Raw genomic sequence first — 17,594 nt, 5'->3', positions numbered from 1 at the left:
AGTAATAGAGGGTTTGAAGATGCTTTGGGCTGTGAAGAGATGCGAAAGGGAAAACATGGGTCTATGTTTCTATGATACGACATCTTTGCACCAAATGAAGCCACTTTTGTAAATGTTATCGCTACAGTTACTTTTTCAAACGCAATCCTGTTCTTTAATAATTTTATGATCATGAATGAATTTCTGCTAGTTCCACTGGCTTTTGTTTTACCTACCCGTTCGTGACCTCCATGGCAAAACAATCGTTTTCTTATAATGACGAAAAGTGAATATAAGAGGCAACAAAAACAAACGCGATGCACGATTCGCAACTGGTAACCGTCAATTAAAGACTGTGGAACGACCCAGCACACTGGAAATCTATCACTAACACTAGCTGGCTGCCTTCCGACAATTTTGAAGAACAACCAGAGTAGCAACTGCTGCCTACTTGTATAATGTGCGCGTGGGTAGGGAAAGACGCACGCTGAGACTCCAGAAAAACAGTGCCTCGTTTCCAGCAAAAAAAAAAAAATTCATGTAATACTTGCACAAAATGGAAAAATATCAGTGATAATTGACAGGCAGCAATGCAAAAAGCATAACGTGCTCGTCTCGATATGTGTCATATCATTTGTGAGGTCAGTTGAGCTTATTGTTTATGTATTCAGTTCGATTTTGTCGAGACAAAACACAATAAAAACATGTATCATTCCTCTTGGGCTTGAATATGAGTTTTCTGACCAGCCATGACCTCATACTGAGTGAGAAACAATATATGCAGTTTTCTTTGTTGTTCGTTCAACGGTCCCTTTGGCTGAGCGCAGCGTATAAGCACTCCAGATATGGAAAAGCAAAGATTTATATGCTGCGCAACGACTAACGTGCTTAGATTAGAAAAAATGCGTGATTTAATTCGTGAAAAACACAAGCAGTAGGTATCGAGTATCACAAAACTAATAACATGGAAAAATATATACTATCAGCAACAATTAACCGATTCACCCTACTATTTTTCTTTAAGCAATGTAGCGAGAAATAAAGATAATAAGCCAGTAAATTTTTTTTGAGAAGTAATAACAGCAAGGTGCATAAAATAAAACCATTTTTTATGCTTCTGTGTGTTATGGTGGATGGATCAATCTTCCCAATGCACCACCTCCTCATAAGCGAACCAGCCTGCCACTACAGAAATCCTAGATATTACGATACTACCTTCAAGAAAAAAAAAAAATTGCAGAGCAAGCGCAAATAAAGAATCTATTACCACAGCGTAGCTACTACTCCACAATCTCAGCGCCACAGATCTCTTGCGTTCTTTCTTCTCACGAACAAAAACACACCTAACCTGTAAAAAAAAAAAAAATATTGTAACTTCTCCCCGATACCAAAGTATCTACTTGTAGTTAATGAGCCTCATTTGGTCACTGATTGACAAAACACTCTGTAGTGAACTATTTTTCGTCTTAGGGTATCCATTATGTCATTGAGGATGGCTTAAATGCCACTCTAGTCCCGCCACACAGGCTCCACGGCGTGGCGCCAGGCGGCCGCAGGGGAGCGTTGCCGCAATGCGCTGCCACGGTAACGCTGGTGCAGTCAGGCCAAAGCACTGCCCACTCACCCACCGCCCGGCGCATCCCCTGCGGTGGTGTGGGGCCCCCATGCCGGCAGGTGCCGAGATCCCGGTGGGAAACGCCCGAGGAGCGCCGAAGCCGTACCCGTCATATGGGTGGTGCAAACGTGCCCACAGCGGCAGGTCGCTCCGACATCGTGCTGTTCATGTGCGCACCGCCAGACGTAGCCCAGCACTGGCAGGGGGTACGGGGCTGCCTGGCTTCGCCACACAGAGAGTAGGGGCACTGGACCCTGGGATGCGACGCACTGCAGTGTCCCTCATCTTCTAAGATACAGTGAATTACTAGGAAAGAAATCTAGGTTAAATATGTGTGCGCCAGTCTTGCTTTCAGTATCGAGCTTTAGCGGTAAAATAGTCCTAAAAAGGGAGACTACTTGCTCAACAGCTCTTCCATCAAAGGAAAGATATTATGGGCTTCCTTCTCTCAACAAGACTTGCTCAGCATCTTTCTTTGGGGGTAGTCAAGAATGAAGTATCTCTACTAAAAGATTTTCTAACCTTTGGAGTCAGCAGATTTCGTATATTGGTGACTTGGCTGCAACACCTAACCACTTCACAAACGCGAGTAAAAGAAGAGAGGTTGAGAAACAGCACCTTGCTTTTCTGACGAGTAGCAAGTATCCTGTAATGTCATGAAAACAAAAAATTTCCTTTATTTTCATGTATTCTAAAACGTTGAGTGGTGTTGACTGGCACCATAATACCTTTGCAAAACAGAAACAAAAAAATAGGGCTGGAGTTTTAAGCTCGAAGTGTAGTGAGCGTAATACTCTTTCCTATGATTTGGAAATATGTCAACTTACCCACAAGTCCAGTAACTGCCAAAAGCTAGTTGATTCATAGTCATAGCCAAGATGTTGGCAGGAGGCACGAAAGAACCCACAAAGAGATGACCCAACAGGACGTAAAACACTGCAAACTCACTTCGAAAAGTTGTGCCTTAAATAGCATCCAAAAATATACCATAGTTGTAGTTGCATAATAAAAAATTTTTCGTGTCGATTTGGAATTGCAAAATAACTGTTATATTTGATTCTCCTTAGCTATTACATGTTTTCCCTCTTGAGTGAGCAAGTCATAAAGTGGCATTAAAGAACATAAGAATAAACATAAACCTAACGGCCCCATTAACACACGAAAGTGTGTAAGCACAAGTACATGAAGAGCTGAATCCACAACAACCAGTCTCCCTGTCCGTTTTACTGGCAACTCTCCAGATAAACAGTAGATACTGATACGGAAACCCGAAGATGTTTTAAGCTGATGCAGTTACCATCAGTAGCCCTTCTTGATGTAGATCTACCCCTCCCCCTCAGTTGCTTAGCCAATTTCACTGCCAAACACGAAGTTATCTTTTCATTGCCCGCGCACCTTGCCTCAAGAACTTCCCAAGCATTGGAACGACAAGCAAATAACTTCTATTCGAGGCTGAAAAAAAAAAAAACAGAAATCTACGACAGTCACCAGTTCTTTCGATAAGCATGTCTCTTTCTGTCATGAATCCTATTCTTCGAAGTAAACTTCCTTTCGATTTAAGCTAGTCAATGCCACTTCACCCATCGGCAAAATCACCATGTATGATCATTGTTTCACAAGCTAAATAAAATGTGATTGTGAATCTAATCTGTAACACTATGAACAAGCATGCAGAAAGCGCGCCTCACGCAAAAAAAAAAAGACTTAAAGTCATCATATCACTCCCTCAACGATATCGTGCGCTATAGTTTACCCACACACTGCGTACACCTATACATGCAACGTGCACAAAAACCCGTGCAGACACGCAAATGGAAGGGGCTGCTATTTTTACATCTCATGAGAGTTCCATAAAATCGTCATTACCCCAGTTTCACGATTAGAAATACAAAGCGCGCATTCACCCTCCAAGACCCCCCTCCCTACGCGCAAAAGCACTTCAAAATCCACAAACAAGACTGCCACACGCCCCGCGCTGAAAACGCCAACGCTCCGGCCGCCTCTTCCATTCGTCCACAGCGCGACGATCCTCAGCAAAGTCCATCCCCACCTTTCAAAGCCCCGACAACGAGACCCTTGAACCCACCTCCCGCACAAACACACACGAGAGCTCCCCACCTCAGCCGACCATTTTCGACCAACAACCCCCCATCCCGCGCAACCCTGCGTCTGCATCGCACCCCCCCCCCGCCACAAGACATTTCATGCCCACACCGGATTCAAAGAAGACAACGCGGGCGCACTTATAACGACAGAGATGCCCCCCGCCGCGCCACAGCAACAACCTCCACACGCCACCCCTCGAAAACAAGCGGCCGCGCCAGCGCGACTCCGAGGTTTCCCATCGAGCTCTCCACACCTGCCGGCATGTGGGGCTCGAAAAACGCAGGGGATGCGCCGGGCGGAAAGCGCGGAGGCGAGGCGGCCTGCGGGAAAGGCAGGCGTGTGGGCAGTGCTTTGGGAAGAGGGTCTTGCACCGATGACGGAGCCTGCGCATTGCGGGGACGCGCTGGCCCGGAAACGCCGGCGCCTCCACCTTGGCGAATGTGGCGGGCAGGGCGTTGAGGCGCGATCTTGGGAATGGAAACGCCGGAAAGAAGAATACTTTCACCGATTTTGCCGGCAACCATTTTGCCAAACGCGGGCCCGTGCCCTCCGGCGCCCCCACCGCACGGCGAACTTCGAAAAATTTCGCATAAAACCCCAGACCGGGCGAAACCACCGATGGAAAAGGCGCCACGCAAAAGGGCGGCGCGGCGGGCGCCGCGCGCCGCCAGAACGCCCCAGACGCCCCCCCCCCCCGGCCAAACAAAGGCATCGCAAACCACCCCGAAACCGCAAAAAACACCTCCCCAGGCGAGAAAAAAGAGCCGCCCCGCCACCGCCGAGGCGCAACCGGCAGCAACTTCGCCAGGCACAAACGACGCAAAATGGTTGAAGTAAGGTATTGCCGCGAGTACCCCCAAATGAATGAGGACCACCTCTTCGTGGCGCCTGGGGAAAGCACCCCTTCGCGGAGGAGGCCAGGCGCAGACACCCGCGGCGGGGCCTGCTTGGTTTGGCAACCCCATGCGGGGAACGGGGACGCCGCGGACGCCTACCCCGCGCGCGGAGTTTCAGAGCCAACCGCAACCCCCTGATTGAGAATGCTGCGAATTGGGCGCGGAGAAGCCAAGCCTAACCCTGGACCCCCCCGACCGCACAGCGGAACGCGAACGGCCTGGGCTAGGCTGAACGGCCTGCGCCGCCCGAAGCCGGGGCGGGTCTGCGCGTTTTGGGAGGCGGGGCTCTCGCCAAATGTTTCGAACACCTGGGGGGCGCTCGGGCGCATAACCCGCCGCGGCGCCGCTTTGGCCGGGGCGGTGGCTGGGCGTTGTTTGCGTCCCGGGGGCGGGGCGTTCGGCCCCGGGGGGATCGGGGGGGGGGGGGGGCGTGGGATGGGGGCAGGCGCGGAAAGCCCCCGCCACCCCGCGGGAACCCAAACCCCACCACCCGGCCGCGCCCCCCGGAACAGCCAGGCGCCCCCGGCCAGCCCGCGGGCCCGCGCGGCGATGCGGGTTTAATGCCGGAGAACGCGTCGCACACGCCCACACCTTCCAAACGAGGCGAAAAGAGCGCAGACCCGGCGTGGCCTGGGGAAGAGGGTGGCCGGCTGACGTGCAAATCGGACCGTGGAAAGCAAGCGCAAATCCCCCACATATGCTGTCACCCTGGATCGTGGAACTTCACTAACCCCATCAGCCTTCACCCTCCTGAGACCATTTTGCAGCTGGAAAGCAGTACGTTAGGGTCATTTCGGTGCTGGGGAGCTAAAAACCGTGAAGCCATTGGGCCAAGCCAGTCCGGACGAGTACCTAGCATCGTTCAACTCGGCCCCCTGCGCGCTATCAAGCGCAGTTGTCCACATGGCTGTCAAACTCGAGGGTTTTGTGGAGGACCACTGGGATAGATGCCGCCGACGAGAAAGCTGCGAATGCACAATCGGCCCGCCATGTTAACTGCAACAACCAAACCTCGCGCGTGCGCAAAAAACGCAAGCATGAGGGAAATAACGTCATTAGGCAAGCCCGAAAGGACACCTGGCGCTGACGGATGTCAAAGGTTGATCCCAGCCACTCTGCTCCATGAACGGTGCTGCGAACGGTGCGCGTTGCACAAACCCCCCCTGTCCATCAGGCGCCTCCCACCGCCGATGGTCGCCGTGAATACGCCATTAGTTGCAACCACCGCTTGCTTGCGCAAACACTATTCCACCGCCCCGCCAATCCCCCAGCCTCTTGACATTTTCACCCCCACCGCCCGCTGTTTTTCCCTTCGTAGACCATGATTTCACTGGGGCCGATGCCCTCCCCATCCCGGAGGCCCTCAAACACCAGCACCCCCGCCACACACACCCCTTTCCGCCCGCTCGGGAGACGCGCAAGGGCCGCCGACCTCACCACCACTTCATACCCTTTCCCCGCAGAAGATGTGCCAAGCACGCGCGCCCGCTCTTTTCTCCCAGCCCGGAGATGGCGTGACGGCGAATTGGATGAAGACAAACAGGCGAGAGGGAGCAGATCGCCTGCCCCCGGGCAAAGAGCCCGAGGCAGCCCCAGCCCGTCTCGAAGACCGCCGGGCAGGATGGCATCTTCAACGAGGCGCTGCACCACCTTCCTCATAAGGCCAAAGCGCGCATTTTAGCTCCCATTAGCTGGATGTAGATTGCCCACCAAGTTCCCCAACAGCGGAAGAACGCGCACGTTTCACCGCTACCAAAACCTTGGAAGCCACCAGAACAACCCCCGCCGCACCGGCCAATTAGTCCCACCTCTTGCGTCTCCAAACTTATGCGGCGCGTAGCGTTAGCGAGCTTATTTCATGCGCGGCAGCTCCATCTATGCCAACATGCGCATGGGCGTGGCTGCGCCACGAAAATGGCGCTTTCCAGGATCACGAACACAGTCGAGATACATAGAAATATCCATTGCCACGTGATTATCTTCAAGCGCCCGGGCAGGGAGCACCAGGCAACCCACCGAGCAATTCGGACGTTAATAACCGTGGTGGTTTTTAGCGAAGCCTTCAACAGTGTGGATCCCCCGATTCTCGCGAAGAGACTACAGAGTTTCCCCAGCACCCGCTTGAAGCATTGTCTCCGAAACTTCCTTGCACACCGCTATGCGCAAGCAAAGCTTGGAAACTGATTAAGCAAACAGTATGCCCTAAAGGCTTGTGGCCCCAAGGCGCCGTTCTTGCACCACAACTGTGTTCCCTACAAGCCACTCCTCTCCCAGAGTTGCTGGTGGCCTGATTTCCTGACGCGGAGTCCGGCATGTACGCAGACGACCTGGCATCGCTATTCCATGTCGTGGGCGGAATTCTGACGTAAGGATCGGTAACGCGGTTCTTGGAAAAGTGGCGGCGCGATCGAAAGACAGCGGCATGCGGATAAATCCGCAAAAAGGCGAAGCCCTGTTTCGCAGACCCCGAGCCACACGGACGAAGAGAAAGTGTCCGACCCACTTCCCCCCGGGGGGCACGGGGTCACTGTTTCACTGTTCGGTGGCAACAAGAATCCCAAGCCTGTTGATCTTCAACCGGGAACTTGAGCCAAACACAACGCCAATGTGACGCATGCCCAAAAGCAAGTAGGGCTGCAGGTGGTGCGGTTGTGTTGTATTGAAAACCGCCGGTTTTGACCTTCGCCACGCTATATGAGGCAATTTCCTTCTGGCCATGGCGACTCCAACCGCTATGTGGCCCAGCGGTTGGATGAGGGCAATGGAAGACACGGCCTAACCCAAGCTCATTAAAAAGCGCGCTCGTCCTCACCGACTTGTCGCTGGTCGTTCCTTTGCCTTTGTTTGGGGATAAGTGCTGCTAGAATCTGACCCCTTTCTCCCCTTCAAAACGGACTATTTTGAAGATGACTCATGCCCTACAAACCGTCCAGGTTCACGGGGGCTGGGTGCGCCCATCGGCTTTGATTTGCCTTTGGCTATTTACACGTTTTGACAGAGGACGACCTTATTGCAAAATATGTCGCACCCATGGATGCCCCAATGGCCACCCTAGGGCAGCCTGCGCCACAGCTTCGGGCGGCAGTGCTAGTGTCAACGGGTGCTGTTCAGCTACGGCCCCTATCCTGTCACAAAACCCTTTTTAACACGACCGTCCGATGAACTATCGCCGAGGAGTGCGGCCCTCTGGCTAGCAGCAGCGGGGCGGAGGGCATTTCTAAGCGCAGCGGTCTTCGGAAGCTCCTCCTTCCTATTGCGGGGGCTGTGCCGGGAGAAAAACGGTTGCCTCTTCGCGTGGCTGGTGGCCGATACCTTCTGGCCGCACTGGCGCAGGTCCTTTGCACCAAGCATCCGCAGTTGAGAACGAAATCTGGTCCTGGCCACTGTTTTTAGCAGCGGATGGGGAATTCACCGCTACTTTGGATGCGCGCACGCAAGGTCCCTTGCAACGAGGTGGCCAACACGGCCGCGGTGGAAGCGGCTGCTGAAGGTCTCTACGCCTCAGACCCATTCCATCCTGTCTGCATCATTGGCCTTCGCACCTTTCCAGGGTGCTGGTTGGCGAATGGAAGGCGCAACTAGGGGAGGACTCGCACTCTTCCGCTTTGGTGGCGATCGGTATTCCGGCTTGTCCCCGAAGGGCCTGTTAGCGGTGGGGGGCCCTGGCTCGTTCGGGGGGGGTTGTTGGGAATTCGCTGCGGTGAACGCCCCCGCCTCGGATGTCTTTTCTAGGCTGTGGGAGACTGCGCCGACCGTTTCCGTTAGCTCAGTCCATCGCGGGAGAAGGCGGCGGCTTTACGCGGTGCGCCGTCAACGGGGAATGGGGGGCCGGGAAATCCCCGCAGGGCTCGAAGGATTCCAGAAACGTGCATACAGTGGAGTCGTCGTAAGCGACTTCAAGGTATTACAAAATCACGCGGCACCCGTGCACAGTGACAGGCCCCCGCTGGTGGGTGGGACCTGCGCGTGTCCGTTCTCCGGCCGCGCGCACCCAAAGAGCGGGTGGGGGAAACCATGAAACATGGCCCCCTAGCGCGGTGGCGTGCCGAGACTGGGCGCCCCGCCCTGTTTGGCGTTCTCTTCTACCCAACCCGGCTGCCAGTTCGACCGCCCATCCTGCTCCTTTGGGGCGGGTCGGTCAGCCACGTGCTTTTGTGGCCCGCCCTGGCCAGGTGCTTTGCGCGGTCGCGGCCGGGTCGCTCCCCCTCGGGGGCTTGGGGGGGCCGCGGCCGCCGCCGTTTTGCCCGAGGGCGGGGCCGGCCCGGGGCGCCGCGCGTGCCCGCCGCGCCATCGGGTGGCGGCGCCCGCGTCATGGGCGCGCCCGCGCGAACCATTCGGATCCGGGGCAGGGCCCCGACGGCCCCGCCGGGAAGGGGCGCGACGCCGGCGCAGGTCAGGGGGGGGGCGAAAGGAAGAACGGGGGGAAAAAGGAGGCACACATACACCGACCGAGGGGGGTGGGTGGGGGATGGGGGGGCGCAGGCCAAGACATGAACACACATATCCCATGCAAGGGCACAGGCAAGGACACGCACACGCAGAGAGAGAAGAGGAGGGTCACATGAAGCGGACCACACCCATAAACGAGCAGGATGGCTGGGACAAGAAAGGGGCACCTGGTATGCAAGAAACAACGAAAAAGAACCAGAAAGGGAGAGAGGTGTGAAGTGGATCTTGGCACTCATGAAATATGCGCGTGAGCGTGCTTTTTTTACGAAGCAAGGGCGTAATGTGACGTACATGATCGCCTGTGTCCATGCCCCCCATTTCCCCCTTCGTCGCAGAAGGAGGGGGCCAAAGGCATCAGGAGACAGGCCCAAAAGAAGGAAGAACAAGTAAGCACATCACAGGCAAGGCCAAGAAAATAAAACAACCACAAGCTAACATTTATTGGTGTGATGTATGCTCTCCGAGGGAAAAAGAGAGCAGTCCCAATATACACTTGAAGATGATCGAGTTTTGCACAGTGTCATAGAGGAAGAGGGAGAGAGTTAAGATGGGGAGATGGAGTGTATCTGTGCTTTTATGTGAAGGGAAAAAAAGAGGAGCGGCGTGGGGTAGTCGTAGGAGGTGGAGTCACAGTTGCACGTTTGAGGCACGTGCACCCCCCTCGCCTCACACAGACAGTGAGACAGAAAGAGGGCCACAAAGCGAGAAAAAACACTCATGCGCGAGTGCATTTCGTAATGGGCCAGTGGGACGATTAGGGGGACATCGGAAAAAAGGGGGAATACGTACTGCCTTTTCCTCTTTTTCGTTCGGTCGCATTGGAGAAGGAGCAACAAGCAAAGAAACAAGACAAAACAAGCAGTGGGCGCCCAATGCATCCACACACTCGATAGAGATGACGGTTACGGAAGGCGGATATGAAGGGAGAAGAGAAAGGGGGTGATCGAAGACGCAAGAAAACGAAAGGAATGAGACAAATGCGCTAGGGGGATTCGTCCCCCTACTCGTGGCGCTGCTGAGGCTGTCGTGCCGGTTGCTCTCTCGGGAAGCAAAAAAAAAAACGGAATGGCAAAGCTGAGACAGAGGTAAGCAGGAACAGAAATGAGGGCAGCAAAGGCAAACATAAGATATGTGTGTGTGCGCGTATGTGTTTGTGCAGGTGTCTGCACGCTGAGGCGGGCGGCGGTAAGGATGCAGAGTACGCCAGGGGACGTGCCCTTTCACGATAGTCGAAAGGCAACGAGATTTGACGGAGGGGTGTGGAGTTCCCTGCACACAAGAGAACGAAAAGAGGTGTAATGCTACAGAGGGCGGGGATGGGGGAGGAGAGAGATGGAAACACGAGAGTAACAAAAGGATTGCTATGAATGTCTGCCTCCCCACTCGCTTCACCGTCCTATGCGCCGCCAAAACGACCAACCAAAACCTTGTATGCAGTACGATTTCTCTCTGTCTGCTCCACAGCAACGATGCATGGCAGCGAGAGCATCGCATCAGCACATGTGACTTCCAGAAAAAAAATTGTCAACTCAGCCTCCTCATCGGTTGCACGGATGTGCCTGCCAGTGGGCTACCCACCCCACTCAGCGTAAAGCCAACTGGATCGACTGGACAACGTGGGCCCAGCTGTGTCAGTGACGAGAGGAAGAGTTCAGGCCTTTGAATAGTATTGACAGGAAATCCTCTGCAGCCTGGCATCACACTTGCCAGCTGTGCAATCCTGCGTAGATGCGCCGCTCGCACGCCTCGCCAAACTCCGCGAGCAGCGCGTCGTCCGACTCGAACACGGCGCGGTGGCGGCACAGGTCGTCGATGTGGTCGCCGTCCGTACTGACGCTGTTCCAGCTGGTGTGCAGGAAGCCTGAGAGCACGCCGACGTAGGCGAAGAGGTCGTGGCGAGTCGTGCAGAGCCTGCTGATCTTTATGAAGCACGTGTAGAGACCAACGATGGTGCAATTGTCGCAATCTGCCTCGGTGCGGTAGTGGTTGTCGATCTGCGGCATGCTATCCTTCGTCAGGTCTTCGCACAGGTGATCCGCATCGCATGGAAGACACTCACCATCGCCGCGTGTGCTCACACTGCTCTTCATCACAATGACTATCGTTATCTTGCCGTTGACAATGATGTTCACCTTACCCTCTTGTACGCAGTTCATCGCTTGCTCACAGTCATTGTGCAAGAGGTAGAGCACAGGGTAGAGACGTGTTTCGCTGCCCGGCTTGTGATACGAGGGCGGCATGTAGATGAGAACTTCCTCGGTGGTGTCCATCGTGTAGAATGTCACGTAGTTGTGGGCCACCGTCCCGTGCTCGGCGGAGAATTGCATGACGTAGATGCATAGCGTCGGGTTCGGTAGCAGGACGTCGATGTAGTTTGCCCCCCCCCCTAGAGCCTATGCAGGCACCCAATGCAGGGGTAGGGTTTCAGGACAGGCTTGCCATCTACCATGAGGGTGACACAATGCAGCCCAACTAGAGCGGGCATGGTTCCGATTCTCACACCGTCCAGGTATCCGGTGATGGGTGCAGCGAAGCTGATAGAGGCAACAGGGACAGTGCAACCCCTGCTGTCTACCAAGGCAAGCCCTCACAGGAGTGACAGCGACGGAGCTGACATGGGGAAGGTAGAAGTGGCGGTGTACGACGCCATTGTTGTCTTTGCTGTATGCCACCTCCTCCTCACAGAGAGGCTGGAAAAGGAGCTGCTGCTGCCGCTGTGCATGGGTGTTGAATTGGTCGAAATTAGGCAGATGCCTTTCGGAGTTTCGAGAGGGCAGCGTCAGCGGCGGCGCCGTCGTCGCAGAAGCAATGACTCTAGCGGCGGTGGAGGACATGAAGCCTGGAGCTGAGTGGGATTGGGAGTGTCGCCAAGCGTACGGGTGGTCGTGTGTGTGTGTGTGTGAGGGGGGGGGGCCGTTGTTTTGGATGTCTGTGTGGGAATGCCGGAGTATCTCCTTTTGAGTACGTGGGCTGTTCTTTTTCAATTGACGAGCGCTGTTCTACTGCTGCTGCTGCTGCTTCCTTTTCTTTTTTTTCTTTCTGCCCCTTCCCCCCCTTTCGAGTCGGTCCGCGTTTCCGCCCTTTTCACCCTGCTCGGCACGACGCTGCGGTAGTGCACGCATGAAGGTGAGGCACCTTGGAAGAAAGAGGAACAAAGAGAGAGGCGACGACGGGGAAAGAAGGACGCATATATTATGATGTACGACATGCCGGTAACTTGGGTGGTTTTCCAGAAAGAAGTCCGAGTGCGGTGTGAGGGTCTTGTTCAGCAAGCAGGCACCATCTTGCGCAGTAAAAATGGAACTGAAGACAGACAGAGGAGAGACAGAGGGAGAGGAGGCTGGAGAATCGAGGGAAGAGAAGAGCCGTCGTGTGAGACGGGACAGGGCGTGGGCAGGCAGAGGTCTGCAAGGCATCCGCGAGGCTCTCCGCACAGTGCTGCGGGTGAGCCCGTAACTGTCTGTGCTCCTGCTGCGCTGCCGTGATAAAGCAGCTGCGCGTGTATATTACTCAAAGTAAGGAGGGAGGGAGAGGTGCATATACGCGCTCGATGAGTGACTGAATGCACGACAAGCAGCACACTCCGTGGTACACATCGAGAGAGGAAGGACTGTCACGTAAAGCGATCTGCAACTGTGGATGGCTTTGTTTCATGATGGACCGCTTGCAAAACTCGGGGAGGAAGACAGGAGGGGGAGGGGCGCGTACTGTTCCGGAAGAATGATCAGCTTTGCTTCCACTTCTTACATGCGCCACCAACCCGAGCAGCACCGCGAGCGTGCATCTTGCGCGTCTCCGATCGGTCTTTGAAAAGCGCCTGTGCCGTGTGGCCTTGCAGCTCCTTCATTACCTCGCGGTACTCGCGCCACACCAGAGGTGCACCAAAGCTCCAGAGACACACCAGGGCAAGCGTAAAATTCACAAGAGTCACCCACACCACCCAGCGATGTGGCTCGTTGCCGCTCAGCAGCAGCGCTTCATAGAAGCTTGGAAAGAAGGCAAGGAGAGCACCCATCAAACCAGCCTCCGGTGGTCGTCCAAAGAAGAGCATGTAGCACCAGATGCAAACCATCCCCGCGTACTGCGCCGCAAACAGCAGCGCTGTTGGTGTCATGACCCACTGTATGAGTGGCGGGTACTGTTCGGTGATTTCCGTTGACAACCCCCAGAGAGGGTGAGGGTTCACTGTACCCACATGGATGCGGTGAAGGAGGGAAACGTCCGCCAACGACGACACGTTCGTCTCCTTGATGGTACGGTAGTGCTGCTGCGCAACTTCCCGTAGCACATCGCACACGACCTGCATCCCCAAGAGCCCCATCCACACTGCCATGCAGATGGAGAACACTGAGGGGCTTGTCCACTGCGGAATGAGACTTACACCGCTGCACTGAAAGCTCATGCGGACTGTATTCGTCAGCCTTGTCTTGATCAGCAGCGCTGATGCGAGAAACAACACCCCTGTGGTGGCGCAGATACCACTGAAGAGGATGATAGCGTTGCTAGCCGCCGCATAGTACTCCTCGTGCAAGTACGAGAGTGACAGAGCCGTTTCCGCTGCCTGGCGCTGAGTCTTTTCCGCCTCCCGCAGGCGGAACTGCTGCTCAATGTCGAGGCGCTGCATTATGACATACACGCACGTGCGCACCTACAAAAAGAAAAACCAGCGACACGCTAACGCTTTGCTTAGACGGAAAAAAAGAGGGGGGGGGGATGGGTGAGGAGCGGTGAGGCAAAAAGGAGCCGCGCTGCAGCAGCAGGGCAGGCGTGCATGCAAGGTCGAAGAGGAGTACGGTTTGTGGTGGTGGGCGGTGGGGTGAAGAGCCGATCCAGGGGATCGAAGTCTACGGTAAAGGACACAGAGAGGGAACAGAAGGCAGCGAAGTGGGTGCTAGAGGTTAGGGTGGGAGAGTGGGAGAGGCTGCTGTGCGGAGGCAAAAGAGAATGGTCAATGTGCATACATGTGTATGGAGAGCACAAGCCCGTATTCCTTCAAGGATTATGTTACTCAGCCTTTGACGGTGTTCATCCGAGTCAACATGCTACGCCATACACAAAACAAGATGGAGACCGAGGGGGGGGGGGAGGTGCAGACGACGGAAGCCGAAACGGGTTGCAATCCGTCACCGAGTCCACGCAATGTGTACGACTTGTCTTTTTCGTGTGCACCATCACCTGCTCCAGGAGTGTGCGAGCACTGCCTTGCATGAGGCGCCTCTGAGGGACATTACACGATTAGAGCGGGGAAATAAAGTCCCATGAACGTGTGTCCCGGAAGTGTACGAGAGGATGCGCCTGGCGTAGATGGTATGGGTGGTGAGGCAGGTGTCTTCAAGAGCTCCTCTGCACCTTTGCTCTGTGACGCTGTGGAGGCAGGAGGTACACCAAAGACATAGTCGGTGAACTCATCCATGCGGATCAGCAAGTACCGTGGTGGCTCTGGCGCATGTGCGTTGGCTCTGTCGAATTCACTGCTCTGTGCGTCACCAGAGAGATTGCTGTTACCGCTGCACATCTCCATCTCCGCGCGTGGCCGCTTGTAATGGTCCAGCGGTAGCATAGAGGAGGCAAGCGTCCTGAACGTGTCTGTCGCCATTCCCCCCGCTCCGGCAACAGTAGCTGACGTCGACTCTTTCCACTCTTGTGCTGGGTCAGATCCGTAGAGGCACAGCTTGCGGTAGTCTGACCACCCCACATGCATTGCCTCCCGCTGCAGCTCCATGTTTCCGATAAAACGGATAAGCAGAAGCGCCGCGGCGCGCAGGTACTTGTGCACATCCTGCTCCAGCATGACCCGCGCGATGGCGACCGAGGGACAAATTTGCAGGAGGCGGACAACAAGGCAGATAAAGTAGTTTGCCCTGTGCAGGGGACCAGTGAGGCCGCCGAGGGAGCGGAGAGTGGTCAGTTCCTCCAGTACCCACAGCAACGGCTTGTTGGCGCACCGCGTCATGGTCTGCGAGTGCAGAACGCGATGGCGAGTGGGCGGATCGAGGGCCGCAATCGCGGCCCGTCCCTTGAGGTTCCACGACATGACGTAGAGGGGTGACAGAGGAGCCGGGAGGGAGAGAAGGCACACACACGCACACACGCTTGTGCTAGCGTCGGTGTGTGTGTAGAGAGAGAGAGGGATACGAGAGGAGAGGAGATGGTGAGAAGGGGGGGGGCGATTGAGGGAGGGGGGTTTCGAGTGAACACAATGCCTTCAGAAAGCACGCGCGAGGGCCTCAGAGGAGGAAAGAAGGCACGTAAAGAGGAAAGACGGCTCACAGCTGACGCAGTCGTGAGGACAGAGAGGTTGTACGCCCGCATCAAGTCCCTCTCCTCTAACTCTCCTTGAGTCTTGCTACAGCAACGCCTTTGCTAGCGTTGCGCTTGAAGAGCGGGGGGGGGGGGGGAGGGGAGGGAGGAGGGGCGTTACGTGCCTCGATGATGTGCTGCGTGCGCAGGTCCAGACGTCCTGGGGGGAGTGGAGAAAAAAACGAAAAGGGAATCCAAAAAAAGGACGCACCAAAGTCGAGCTTTAGGCAAGCGAGTGGAAAAAGTGCACCTCACTAGCGTGCACGCCAGGCCATGAATCACAAGCGAAGAGAAGCGCGAAGAAAAGCCCAGAGGTGTGTGTGTGTGTGTGTGTGCATGAGTGGTGGACAGGGGAGGGGGTGTAGGGACTTTTCCCAGGAAAAAACAACACACTATCCCGGTCCCTCCTGTACTGCCCTTCCCCTTTCATCTGCACACAAACCGCAAAGCAGCACAGCTTTAACTGCTGTAGATAAGCCGCACGAACAACCACACAGAAGCCGGCACCTGTGCCAGGGCCGCCACGTAGGTGAACACGCGAGGCCGTGGCGGTACGCGACTGTCGACACGCATGTACTGCAGCCCTACAACTCGAACGGTGAAAAAGCTATGTGCTATTATTGCATACAGGATAAAAAGGCTGCTGTAGAGGAGACCCGGCGGAAGAAACTGCGAAAGGAGAACGCCCAGGGAGATAAGAACGTACTTGTATCCGCACAGCGCGAGTAGCACCAGCAACGGCGGGTTCGGCACGACATGGAGCGCATACGCCACAGCCTTTAGCACCACAACCTCGAGGAAAAACCAAATGCCAATCACCCAGGCGGTGGAGATGAGCGACGCGGCTGTGACGGAGCTCGTCGGCGAGTTCGCACCAAGGATGTAGGCGGCGAGTACGACGTAGGTAATCACACTCATCAAAGGGATGTACAAGTCCGATGCGAAGACGTCGTTCAGCGGCAGCGAGGGGACGGCAAAGGTGCTAGAGCAGCCGTCGTGACCCACGAGCGTAGAGAGCGAGGCAGGTGAGTACGCTGAGGCTGAGGTGCCGGACGGGCCGCCAAAGGCTTGGTCTCCAGTCGCCTCCCCAGCACCACCACCGCCGCTACCAAAATCGCTCTCCCCACCGGCCGGCAGCTTGCGGACATACTTGGTGAAGAAGGGCACCGTGAGTATGATCAGCTTTCGTTTCACGTACGTATTGTCCACGGCGAAGTAGTTGCGAATAGCACAGATGAAAGGCATATAGTAAGCCAGTCCAGCCTCGCCCTGCTGGACGTGCTTTTGGAGAATGCTCTGCCCGTAGCTGAGACCCATCTGCAACATCATGGCGTTCGGGTCGCTGCGACCAAAAAATGCGTTGCCACCGCCTGGGCCGCCACCGCCGCCGCCGCCCGGGGGATCGAAGTTGATCGATGCAGTTTGCAGGGGCTGCATGATTTCAGCTTATGACCGGTGAAAAAAGAGGGAGCGAGAAAAGAGAAAACGACTAGAGCGCGCGCTCACGTCTGAGTGCAGCGTGAAACAAGGTTAACTCTGCTGCTGAAGTCACCTTGCGTAGGTGTTTGTGTGCGTATAAGTCTCACGCAGCTCTCGTGCTTCTCGGACTGTGACTATCCACAGTGACACATGTGCGTCCAGAGCATACCAGATATGGAGGCGAGTGAGCGAGGTGGGTAGAAGGAGGCACGGAGAGAAGTGAGGTGTGTGTGTGGAGTAGAGGGGGAGCAAAGATGTAAAAGGAAATGGTGGCGATAGAGCAGCACATGAGGCACATAAGCAAATACACTTTCGGACGGCAAACGTGTAAAGGAACGTTGCCGCGCTGCAACGAGTTATCTACATGACCACGCATGTGATTCTCAGCCCCCCCCCTCTTCGCAACTCACAGAGCAGAAACGAAAGCGGGAGAAGGTGTTGTCCGCTAGTAGGCTGCTTAGACGTTTGGCACCCTTCACTCTCTTTTTTCATGGGAATACAAAAGACAGGACCTGGAGGTTGTGTGGTGTCTGGGGGGGGGGGGAGGGGGAGGTGGTCCGCAGCTGCAGGGCGCGTGGGAAAGATATGCGCACTGCCTTACCTCCTCATAAGCAGACACGCAGAGACAGTTTATCCGCCACAAACACGTTACTTTCTTGTGTTATTAGACGCAACACCAGATAGCGAGAGCACCAAAAGTGACCACACACACACACAGATGCTGTATGCATGTTTATACATACCTGAATAGGTGCAGTTTTCATACGTCC

At 55.2% G+C, this 17,594-nt stretch overlaps 3 protein-coding genes and 1 pseudogene across 3 annotated transcripts, besides 1 other annotated feature; all 4 read right to left on the bottom strand.

Annotated features, from left to right (window-relative positions):
- Positions 1–1,603: 1,603 nt before the first annotated feature.
- Positions 1,604–1,883: a repeat region.
- An 8,859-nt stretch (positions 1,884–10,742) lies between these two features.
- LPMP_205340 lies at positions 10,743–11,372 on the bottom strand (annotated as a pseudogene).
- Positions 11,373–12,769: 1,397 nt separating this feature from the next.
- Positions 12,770–13,669, bottom strand: LPMP_205330 (hypothetical protein; the record flags this gene model as incomplete). Its single annotated transcript, XM_010700430.1, has 1 exon — positions 12,770–13,669. One exon carries the CDS (start codon positions 13,667–13,669, stop codon positions 12,770–12,772), a length of 900 nt encoding a protein of 299 aa, XP_010698732.1.
- A 603-nt stretch (positions 13,670–14,272) lies between these two features.
- Positions 14,273–15,079, bottom strand: LPMP_205320 (hypothetical protein; the record flags this gene model as incomplete). The annotated part of the gene is made up of 1 exon (XM_010700429.1): positions 14,273–15,079. The coding sequence occupies one exon, from the start codon at positions 15,077–15,079 to the stop codon at positions 14,273–14,275; it is 807 nt and encodes a 268-aa protein (XP_010698731.1).
- A 725-nt stretch (positions 15,080–15,804) lies between these two features.
- LPMP_205310 (hypothetical protein) lies at positions 15,805–16,782 on the bottom strand (the record flags this gene model as incomplete). Its single annotated transcript, XM_010700428.1, has 1 exon — positions 15,805–16,782. The coding sequence occupies one exon, from the start codon at positions 16,780–16,782 to the stop codon at positions 15,805–15,807; it is 978 nt and encodes a 325-aa protein (XP_010698730.1).
- Positions 16,783–17,594: the final 812 nt, after the last annotated feature.

Source organism: Leishmania panamensis, assembly GCF_000755165.1.
Source record: "Leishmania panamensis strain MHOM/PA/94/PSC-1 chromosome 20 sequence".
NCBI lineage: Eukaryota > Euglenozoa > Kinetoplastea > Trypanosomatida > Trypanosomatidae > Leishmania > Leishmania panamensis.
Note: the sequence above shows the minus strand (reverse complement) of the source record. Positions and strands in the feature narration are given on the sequence as shown.